This window comes from Anser anser (genome assembly GCF_964211835.1).
Source record: "Anser anser genome assembly, chromosome: Z".
In the NCBI taxonomy this organism is placed as follows: Eukaryota; Metazoa; Chordata; class Aves; order Anseriformes; family Anatidae; genus Anser; species Anser anser.
The window spans coordinates 1,890,207-1,902,240 of NC_139723.1; the positions used below are offsets into that span (position 1 = coordinate 1,890,207).

The 12,034-nt window shown below is 39.4% G+C and overlaps 1 protein-coding gene across 12 annotated transcripts in view; it reads left to right on the forward strand.

The window, feature by feature from the left end:
- MCTP1 (multiple C2 and transmembrane domain containing 1) overlaps nt 1-12,034 on the forward strand; it is a 277,914-nt gene that overhangs the window by 70,116 nt on the left and 195,764 nt on the right. For 7 of the 12 annotated variants that reach the window (XM_083816846.1, XM_083816838.1, XM_083816843.1 and 4 more), the window contains exon 2: nt 8,938-8,976. The exons of the other annotated variants lie outside the window; for them this stretch is intronic. In XM_083816846.1, coding sequence (XP_083672972.1) covers nt 8,938-8,976 — 39 coding nt within the window. The remainder of the gene's footprint in view (nt 1-8,937; nt 8,977-12,034) is intronic. 12 annotated transcript variants of the gene reach the window in all.

Sequence of the window (12,034 nt, forward strand, 5' to 3'; positions counted from 1 at the left end):
TGGACTGGAGAGCCCAGCACTGCTTTTCAAAGTGGGTGTCTCAGCTCTTTGAAAAAAGAGAGAATGCCAGTCCTTCCTTTGATCCACATCCAGAGGAAAAGTGTCCGCTGTCTTCATACTTGCCTGCATACAGTACAGTGTTATTTATAATGTCCTCCCTTGGTTGAAGTTAACGCTTTTGGAGGGAGATACTTTAATACAAAAGTTAAAATACGGTGCCAAATTGATACGGAGGAAGTATCTTTATGAATTTTGTATTACTTCTTTTAACACCTTTTATGTCCTTCCTGTGTAGTGTCCGTGTGACAGCTTTCATCCTCTTTACTGTGGTTATTGCAAAAGGAAAGTCCTGAAGGTTAGCTGTAGCACTTTCAAGGTAATCGTGTCTTTGATGTATTGACGAAGACTGCTTTATAGTAAAGGGCAAAGTAAGCATTTATAAAGTCAAGGGTTACAAAGGTGCATCTTACCTTAGTGAGGTACTTGTTGTTGAGGCATTTGTTCAATCAGTTTGGGAAACATACTAGTCTTAAATTTATAAGCAATGTGATTAACCAGCATGGTGCTGCACAAGATGACCTACATGAGTCTATAAAGCTTCTCAGAAAAACTACTTTTAGTTGCTTTAGCATGTCTTAACCCGTTTTAGTGCAGTGTAGAGCTTCTTTCTTTCAGTGCGGTGCTTTTGTAGCAGAAGTGACCTCTGTCATGCCACTCCGTGGGCCGCCTTCTTTCACTGAATTTGGGATTTTGGCATAACTGAACATCTGTCATAACGCATGTTCAGTGCACATCTTAACTTTATCCTCAGCAGCAATATTTGTTATGCTTCAACTTTTTTTTTTTAAATTAGAATTAAAAACTAGAAAACAAGGACCTACACAATCAAAGAAACTGCATGATGTACCTTTAAAGTTATACTTGAACAGACTGTACATTTTCAGTGCTTAAAATAAGGAGGTGCAAACCTCTCTTGTATCTCAAGAGAGTCTCCTTTTACCGGTTTATTGTCTTCAGCAATTACACTGCACCAGGATTACAAGTCTAAACTGAGGTGCTGCTGTTTTTCACAGAGCTTTATCTTAATTTCCACCATAAATTAGTAAGATGGTAGCTCCCTTGGATATATACCTGAAAAACTGCTTATTTCACAATCCTTACTGTTTTTTTTTCAAATTAAGTTCAATTACTGACCTTTTAGATTTATTTATTTATTATTTTTTTGCTAAGTCATCTTTAATGGTTACTTTGATTATTAGAAAGAGAAAATTAACAGAATTGCAAGTATGCTTGTAGGTTTTCAGCATTTTTGCATCCCTTTGTTTTCTGAACTGATGTGAACACCATCTTTGTTCATCAGATACTGAAAGTTCAAGCTGGGTTATAAAGTGTTGATGCATTTCAAAATTAAAACTTTTAAAATGGAGATTCAATACTCTCCTAGACTGTTTATAGACCTATAACTTCTACTAGAAGGATGATTTCTTATTTGGGGAAATGTAACTATACCAATAAATTCTAAATAAGTGCCTGTTTTCAGGGTTTATTCTTTACCAGGATTTCCCATCCTGCATTTCAATAACTTTTTGTTGTGTATCTTCAGCTGTGCTTTTACTCAGCTGAGCTGGAAGATGTATTTTGCAGGTGATTAAAAAAAATAATAAAATTTCAAGTAATGTACTTTTCAATATGGAATGAGTAAGGACTTAATCTGAGTTTGTATGCTGTGTGTTAGCTGTGCCCTGCACTTAACTTAAGAAGGACAAACTGGTGAAGCACACTGGCCCCAGCATCACCTCCTGGGGTACACTGCTGGCCCCCAGCTGGATTTTGTGTCGCTGGTCGCACTGCTCTGAGTGCAGCAGCCTAACGCAGGCTCAGCCTACCTTTCTGTCTGCTTGCGAAGTCTGTGCTTTGTCAGCTTGTGTGTGAGGATATTATGGGAGATGGTGTTGAAAGCCTTGTTAATTTGAAGATAAACAGCATCTGCTGCCCTCCCCTTATCCAGTAAGCCACTCATCTCATCGTAGCAGACTATCAGGTTTATTTTGATGTTGTCATTTAGAACTTGGAACACATGAAAATTAGTTTAGTTTTTAGGTTTTTGTTGTTGTTGTTGTTTTTTGTTGTTGTTTTTGTTTTTTTGAAGTGGTGGGAAGTGAAATGTCTTAGCTTCAATATCTATATGCTGTTGTTTCAATATCTAACTGAGTAACATGGACCTCCAAAATTTTGTAAGAACAGTTACTTTTGGAGGAGCTCCTTGGAAACAGACATGTATCTTTTCACAACGTATTGGCCACCAGATTTGTCAGGCGTGATCTGCCCTCAGTGAAGCCTTATTATCTGTCACCATCACCTCCTTACCTTCCATAGGCATTTAGCTTTCCTAACCCGATCCCTGGCTGCTTGGACAATGTCTGTATCCCTCCTAGGCTACCTGTCCTCGCTCTTACCCTCTGTATATTTTGTTATATATAACATAATCTTTATGTCACCATATAGTATGCTGTCTAAAAAATACCTAAAAAAAAAATAAATCTTTCTAATCTGTAAAGATTTACTGTCAGCTTCACTGCTGTGTGGGCTGCTGCCTCTTTACAAGTGAGTGAGTTTTCTGCAGCTGTTCAGTGAAGCCATGCTCTCTGCCTAGCATGCAGGCACGGGTCAGCGCTGATTTGCAGCAGGTTTTCCATCCCGTTTTTGTCGTTTAACCCAGCAGGTAGCTCAGCACCACACAGCCGTTCGCTCACCCATTCCTCACCTCCCCCAGCAGGATGTAGGAGAGAGCTGGGGAAAAATGTGAAAACCCATGGGTCAAGATAAAGGCAGTTTAATAGGACAGAAAAGGAAGGGAAAACAATAATAATAATGATATAAAGAATGTACAAAGCAAGTGATGCACAGTGCAACTCCTATCTGACTGATGTCCAGCCAGACCCCGAGCAGCAGCAGCCCCCTGGCCAGCCCCCCCATGTAATTGTCCCGCTTGATGCCCCATGGTATGGGACATCCCTCTGGCAGCTGGGGGCAGCTGTCCTGGCTCTGTCCCCCCCCAACCCCTTGCTGGCAGAGCGGTGTGAGAAGCTGGAAAGTCCTTGGCTTAGTGCAAGCACTGCTCTGCAACAGCTAAACATCTAAACATTGGTGTATTATCAGCATTGTTCTCATCCTAAATCCAAAACACTGCACCGTACCAGCCACCAGAAGGAAAGTCGACTCTGTCACAGCCAAAACTAGGATACCTTTCCACAACTCTCATTGTTCTAAATAATGCCTGTGTTTTCTACTTTAAAATACTGATTTAACAGCCTCTTTGATCGCCATGCCTCAGGCTATTCCTTCGTGGACAGTGTACTAGGAGAAGCATTTTTACTCCCTGTTTGCTAGTAGTGTAACAGTGCAAGTCATGGGTTGAATACCCATAACTTACTTCTTATAACTTGCTTGGAGAGGTCTGTTTGGTAGATAGGATCTTTCCTGGGCAATCTGCTGATGATCTGGCAGACTTGCTGCTCTCTATCTGTAGAGAAGTCCCCTCTACCAGGGTTTGCTGTGAAGTTCTTGGAAGGACAGTTCTGGTTGCTGTGTTTGAATTTTTTTTTCCGGTTTGTATCAAGGGGTTCTTTGCCTCCACCAACCTGTTTTTGTTTTTTTTTTTTGATTTTGTATAATACAGAGGCAGGCATGAGAAGCCCTGTCGTTATGTTCTGGGAGATGCACTCTCTTGGTTAGTTTTGGAGAAGCGTGCTTGCAGGGAGCAGGACGACTCAAATAATTTCCAGGACTTCCGCATGTACAAGGAGTAACTGGTTTCAGTTTTCTTTCCAGCTGACTGCCTGCTTAGTGGTCTACAGGAATAAGGTTAGAGGCATAAATAATCAGTAAAATCGGTTGTTATTTATGGTATTTTTTCACGTTTTGGCAGGAAATTCAGTATCTGAGGAAAGTGTATTTGATTCCATCTGCAGAAATACTTCATGTGGGCAGATACAAGTAGTAAGAAATGTAGATGAAGAATGCTGTCACTAGGCAGAGGAAACACTCAGAGGCATTCGTCACGTTACGGGGTAATTTGTATTAGTAGTCGTACAGAAATAAATCATTCCTACTAATTGCATCATAGTTTTGTTACCATTAGTTGACCATTATCATTGAAGGTTATGGTTACTGTTCTGTTCCTCAATTACAAATGTAAAGCCTGCAAACAGTGAATAAAGGAAGAAGTCCTGGCCTCAGCAGCGTTTTCCATACTGAAACCTGAAAAACTGTTCCATGGCACACCAGGACCTCCACAGTGTTCGTGTGGTGCTAAATTAACCTATAGGAAGTTAAACATTTATCAGTAGTGACAGTATTGGCATTCAGTGAAATTAAAGAAAATACTAGTACACTGTAAACTAATTTCTTCTTGAGTTGAAAGAAGTACATTGCTAGGCATATCAACATAGAATATGATATGCGTGCATCTTTCTAATCAGATGTTGTTACACTCTTACTATTACTGTCTTTTCCTGAGCTGAAAATGATTTTCCCCTTAGCTGTTGTTAGTATTGGTATAATATCTCATTAATTCTGTATTAATTTAAAATGCTAAATCAGGAAGAAAGATTGCAAAACTATTATGGATAGTGTTTTCCTTTTGAATGGTACAGCATGCTCTCAAAAAGGTGACATTACTCAAGAAGCTTTGAAGTTCTCTGAAGAAAAATAACACCACAATTGTCTGTTCACTGAATTATGTTGTTCCACTGTTTCAGGTCAATGTACTCTATCACGTTTTATTCAGATGAATAGATCAGAGTGTAGTTAGTCAGTTCGTTATTCCTCAATATGTCACATTGACACTGAAGAAACTTTTCAGGTTGTTTCAAAAGCAAAGTCATCTAACCGTAATTTATAGATGTTCTCTAGAAAGTCTGTGTTTATTGACATACGAGCTTCAGTAGAAAACTCACATTTTAAAAAACACTTTACTCAGTGTCACGGGTCTATTGTCTGATCTCTGATTTCTCATAGCAGACAGCTATGAGACCTGTTTTGCCTTTCAAATAACTGATTTCTCATCCTCCGTTGTAGGGTTTCAAAAAACATATTTTCAAAATGTTTGTTAGCCTAACAATACATCATCATGTGCCTTTAGAAACTAAGGAGAGAGGTACATTCTGAAAACAACAACAAAAAAAAATAGAAAAAATACCCAAAGTTTTTCTCCCACCATAATGGGAGATGCACACCACTGTAGAGTGGGGGCTTCAGCATAATAGCTTTTCTTCCAAGCTGTCACTTGAGCACTAAGCACAGTATTTCTAAGTCCATACTCTTTTCCTTTTCACCTCTGCTGGTTATCAGTGGCTCTGGGGGAAGCCCTTGTCATGAGCAGGTGGGAGAGCGGCTGTCAGGAGCGACCATGTGGTTCGTGGGGAGAGTTCAGGAGGCATCAGTCAAGAAGGGGATACCTGGGTCTAGATCCCCGGTGCAAGAGTGCACCTGATGGGAAACCTCGTCAACTCCTTCTCCCTGTTTTATCCACAACTTTAAGGGGCTCACTGGGGTGAGTCTCCATCAGCAACCTCCCTTGTGGTCTTGAGTAGCAAAGTGCTTTTTTTTGACATCATCTGGAATGTCTCCTTAACCAGCTTTCAAGCCGCTTCTGCACACAGGTCTTTCCAGGTGCATTTTGACCATACTAAGAACTTGTTTAGTATTTATTTTTTGTAGCAGGTGGAGTTTCTTGCTTTGAAGGCAGGAGGCAGTGATAAAGGACATGGCTTTAACAAATGTACAGATTGAAATTTCTTCTTGCTTTCTGTAGACTTTTATCCTCCATTGCTTGCTTTTCTTCTACATAAATAAGTGAGATTCTTTGGAAATTGCTGCTAAATGAGAATAAAAGCATATGTGCTACTTGCAAATGAATTCATTGTTCTCTGGAGCAGCAGCCAGGGAGATAACAGATGCTATTGTTCCTTTTGTTGACCCTCTCATGGTAGTGTCTGAGTGCTCAACATCATCTGTAAAGTAAGGGAGAATTATTACTCTGCTTCCAGTAATCAAAAGCAAGGCATAGAGGAATTAAATCACATGAGCAAGGGCATATGCATGTATCTGAAGCCATGGAAGCTACACAAATCCTTATTTTAACAACAAAAACATCACTCTCTATCAATTCAAAATAAAACTTTGCTGTTTTAGGGAAAATTTCTCTTCCAGTAGAGAAAGGGGATACTTTACTCCTTATTAACTTGTTCTCCTAAGTTGCTTCAGGAGTCTGCCAAAATCTAGGTTGTCTTCAGCTCTTCACATGGAAGACTCCAGCAGTGTCATCTTTGTGAACATGTCATATGTCATGTGTAACATATATGATGTTTTTTTATGCCATAGGGATGATGACTTTTTGGGGTTTCTTTTGCATGCATTTCCTATGTTTTCTGTTATTTTGGTATATTGCATCTGATCCAGGTCTATCAGAACGTGTAGTCACAGTCTTGTTCCTTGGGTGAGTGATTCTGGTGTTTACTCTTCTTTTCTTTAGGAATGACTTTTTTATGCCAAGAGAAATATTTAATTCCACCATTAAACTAAGTTAAAATTATGAAAATGGTGGAATGTTCTGACCTAGTCTAGTACCCAAGTTGGTTAGTATGTGGTTGACATGAAATAACTAATTCCACCGTACTTTTTTTCTCCTTTGTAGCAAGGTGCTATTGAGGAACAAACTGGTATTTTTAATGTTTTTTTTTCATTAGAACCAATAATGATATATATTAGATCAGTTATTTCAATGTTCCTATCACACCGACGCTTCATGAGAACACTGATTTTTATGTTTGGCTGCAGGATGATACATACTTTCTGGCTATCCATAGAGTTTGAAACTCGTAGTTCACAGGCACACCACTAAATTTAAGTCTAGACTGACATAGTACAGGGTAAACTGCACCAGTGTGTGAGCGTGTCCCAGGCATCAAGGGGCTTCTCTGTGAAATGGAGAAGTCTAGGAAGAGAGAATCCACATTTCCAGGTTGCGCTCATTCATCGGCTGCTGTGGAATATTATGCTTAATGGAGGAGATCCAAAGCCTATAAAACTGAGATCACTTAGATCAAAAGCAATCTGATGTAGAAGGATGTTAAATCTATAGAGCTGACTACAAAATGTTGAAGACATATAAGGATTTTAAAGAGAGCCATTTCTCTTTGCATATTCAAGATTCAAGCTAAATTAAAGCAAGATTTTCTTCAATGAGTGGAGATTAAAAAAATAAATTAAGTGCCATACTAAGGGTAGATATGACTGGACAGACTCTAACATCATACAAATAATGATGTGTATCCAGTTGTGGAATATTTGCACTTAACTGACTTAAACTGAAGATATGTTGAAATTCTATTGAATAAGATCTACGTTATTTTTATCTCAGCCTTTTTATCTTCATTCCTTCTTTGTCAGCTTCTGATATTTCTGTAGTGGCCAAGAAGAAAAATTTTTGAAGTTTTGTAGGAGATTAATAGCAGTTATCTGAATAGTGTTTTTAAATCTGTTTAAATTAGTTAGAATCACAGAATCATTTACGTTGGAAAAGACCTCTAAGACCATCAAGCCCAACCGTTAATCTCGCACTGCCAAGTCTACCAGTAAGCCATGTCCCTAAGCACCACATCTGCATGTCTTCTGAAAACCTCCAGGGGTGATGACTCAACCAATTCCCTGGGCAGCCCGTTTCAATGCTGCACAACCCTTTCAGTGAAGAAATTATTCTTAATATCCAACCTAAACCTCCCGTGGCACGATGCGGGGCCATTCCGTCTAGTCCTATCACTAGCTACTTGTGAGAAGAGGCAGACCGCCAGCTCCCCACATCGTTTTTTCAGGTAGCTGTGGAGAGCAATGAGGTCTCCCCTGAGCCTCCTCTTCTCCAGACCAAGCAACCCCAGCTCCCTCAGCCGCTCCTCACAGGACTTGTGCTCCAGGCCCTTCACCAGCTTCGCAGCCCTTCTCTGGACACGCTCCAGAGCCTCGATGTCTTTCCTGTAGTGTGGGGCCCAAAACTGAACACAGCACTCGAGGTGCGGCCTCACCAGAGCAGAGCACAGGGGGACGATCACCTCCCTGCTCCTGCTGGCTGCACTATTCCTGATACAGGCCAGGATGCCGTTGGCCTTCTTGACCACTTGGGCACGCTGCCGGCTCACGTTCAGGTGAGCATCAACCAGCACCCCCAGATCCTTTTCCTCTGCACAGCTTTCCAGCCACTCTGCCCCCAGCCTGTAGCGCTGCATGGGGTTGTTGTGCCCCAGGTGCAGGACCCGGCACTTGGCCTTGTTGAACCTCATCCCCTTGGCCTCAGCCCGTTGGTCCAGCCTATCCAGGTCCCTCTGTAGAGCCTTCCTTTGGAAGTGTCTTCAGAGCGAATATACTAGGGTAGAAAGTATGTATTTTCTTTGATTTTCATAAAATTCATATGTGTTCATGTAGTAAAACAAACATTTAAGTTTTGTATTTCTCCACTCAAGGCATTAATTGCCAGAATCAGCGTAGGGATTATCTAGGATCTAGTGTTCACAAGTTGAACTTTTGTGTGTGGTTCATGCCAGTGTTTAATGAATAAATGACAGCAACTTTCGTTTATACCACCTTCTGCGGCTGGGGGTGGGGGAGGAAACATTTTCCAGTGTTTAAAGATGTGCAGATAGTTGAGTCATTTCCTCTGAATGTGTTGAAACATATTCACATATCAAGTCTTATCTTACTTTCACTCTGAGTAGCTGCAGTTCACAGCAGTAGTCAAGTGATATTTGCACAGAGCTGTTGCTACCAGCTGGAGGTGAGCAGTTTTACTGAGCAGTTATCAGCTCACAAGGCTAACTCCGCTTAGCAAGTATCTTTGTGAAGCAAGAGGTTTTTAACTCACTGCTGTAATACTATTTCAAATAGGTGAAAGCTGTGGGAACTTCTCCATTTGGACCTGATAAGGTAGGAATTTAGTTTCTTTATAAAGTATAACAGGTTCTGGTTTATCATTGTGTATATGCATCCTGTTTTAAAATGCAGGTAATTTAAAACTCTATGTTGAAAATAATTAAATACATGCTTCTGATGGAATCTGCATGTCCAAAGTGAGTAATGCAAAATGGGGAAAAATGTTTATTCCATTAAGAGTATACCAAATCACACGGACAGAAGCATCAGTCACAGGTGGACTAATGTTTGCAGCTGTTTAGAATATAGGAGGAAAACGCTACTGAAATCACACAGTTTTTGTTCTTTCACTGAATGCTCCATGTTAACAGAAGAATCTATTTATTTACTGATGGATCAGGTAGTTTGAAGACTGTCATTCTTCCTTTTAAGTTGCTCTCAGATACCTGCTGCATAGTGTGTGGATTTTTTGATGGATTTTATGGCTGTAACACACACTGTCATTCTTTAATGACAGCTGAAAATATTGAAATACCTAGGCAGTTCATGTTCAATTAAATCTACCTTTGTAAAACTGGAATCTTATTTTTAATATGTTTTTGCCATTTGTATTTACTAGACTAGTGTTATCTTCCTTACAGCGATCTCTTGAACTATGAGTAAAAGCACCAACGAAGTTTCTCTTGGTAACTGCTTAGTGTTGTTTTAATGACAGCGGCACTATCAATTTACTTGTTTTGAAATGAATTCATAGTAATACAAATGTTGTGTTCTGATAATTACACTTTACAGAATTTAAAATATAACTTTGGCACATAATTTTAGCATAAAACTACTTCAGTAAAGTAACCCGAGTTACTTAAAGTGTATGCATATTTAAGTATATAATTAATTATTATTAATATGGACAATTAATATAATATGGACAATTAAATTCACGATATTTTAGTATGGTTTTCTGTTGTGCAAATGTGGACAGCATATATGTAAATAAAATGACCGATGTTTATTTTCTTCTGAGAGAATGATGCATGTGGCATACACATTGACTTCAGGCATCTCTCATTTTGAAAGGGAGATGTCTAATTCTTCACAGATTCTTCTTTCGATATGGATGTGACATCTGTCTCTTGTTCCCTGTTGAGTTATCCTTCACGTGCAGTGTTTGACATAACTTGCAGTGTAATTGTGCACTCTTCAGGCAAGTGAGAGGATTTTTGTGCTTGATATGGCAAGTTTCTCTAGGGACGACAGAAATGCTAGCTATCAGCAATTAGATTGGTACTGTATCTGCATGAGACTTTAGGAAAAATGAAAACAGGCAAAAAAAAAAAGAAATGCAGTAATGCAGACATTATTTTAATGCTTAAAAAATGATGATTTTAGGAATGTAAGGTTATTTTGAACAGGAAAAACTGTGTGACTGTAATCTGTGTTTTTTGCAGTGTATTGTCCATCCCTTTAGAGGCTGATTTTGTTTTCCTGTTCACTTTATGTGTGCATCACATGTTCATGAGTTGCCAAAATGTATTCAGACAGCCCATGTATCTTACCATAATCTTCTCAAAACCAAAATGGCTCAGGAGTATTCATTCTTCTGGCTTGTCCTGGGAACTGAGTAATTCTGCACAGATGAAAGGCAGATCTAATTCAATTCGTGATGCTTTTCATTTCCTTGGCTTAAAGAAGCAGATTTTTTAATTTCTGAAAAAGATTATGCTCTTGGGATTTTTGAAAAAGGAAGGTAAATTTAAAGGTTTTGTGAAATAATTTAAAAGCAATTTATTCCTGGTTCAAAGGCATTGTGTAGACTAGAATTACAGTGATTGTCAATGTGACTGGTGAGTTTGAAAGTGAATCTGGTCTTTGAAAATCTGTGGCTTCATTGCTCTATTGGAAAAAAAAATGCCATCAATGTCTGCTAGGTGGACTGTGTGCTTTGTACATAAATGGTCTCAGAAAATGGATATCCTCAAGCTGTAGTAGGTCTGTTGAATGAGCAACGTGGCATGATCATGGAGTCTATTAAGAGGCAGGTTTTGTCCTTTTTATTTTTTTTTCCTGTTATCTTTTTAGTTATGTGGTTAGGGGTTTGTTTGTTGTGTGTAACTGAGAACACCAACATCAGTGGTGCTTTTTATTTATTACTGTTTTTACTTAGGATCCATGGCATGTAGTATGCTTATCAATAAAGCAGCTTCATGTTTATATGCTGATATATAATATATTGCTGTACCTTTGAAAATAATGTCGTGCTTTAAAGAAAAAGTCTGAAGTGGGTAGAGGGAAAGGTTTAATTTAAAATGAACATGAGCAGTGCAGAATAAATTCATGGCGTGTGTGTACGCTTGTTTGAAGTGTTCGGTGCTCATGTGTATCTTGGACGTGCTCTGCTCCTAACAGGCAGAGGGGATGGTAGTTCCTAATGTCAGCATCAACACTGGTATACGAGTCCATCCACAAACATGCTTCAGAAAAGGTGGATGAGGTCAGCATATGCTTTATTTGCTGTGGTATTTCAAAGCAATAGAGAAACACAGAATGGTTGAGGTTTGCCTTTGGAAGTAGCCCTTTTGAAAACTTGTCCAGAGCAGGGTCATCTCGAGCAGGCTGACCAGGACTGTGTCCGGTCAGGTTTTGAGCGTGCCCTTAACCTCTCTGGGCAGCCTGGTGTACTGTTTGACCGCCCTCATACAAAAGGTTTACAAAAGGCTTTTCTCAAAGTCTGCTGAGCAGAAGGGAAAAGAGTGCTGAGGCACCTCCCGAAACTGGAAAAGCTGGTGAAAAAAACAACAGGGGGTATGGAAAACAGCCTTTACCTTTTTCTAGGGTTTTGTTTTGCACTTGAAATAGGTTTCAAAGTGTTACTCTCTAATCAATGTATCATGGTCCTGTTTACATTTACATGTTTTTAAATTAACTTTCAGTTAGAGGTGATTGCTTTTGTAAACAGTTGTGAGAAATTCTGGTAACTGAAGACTGAGGCCATTAATCAGCTCCATGCACCCGTGGGATAAAATAGAGAGTTGGTAACTTTTTGCATGTGACAGATGAATAATCTGATATAAAACTTGCTCTAGAAATTCTTGCATAATATTTGTTATATAAGAAT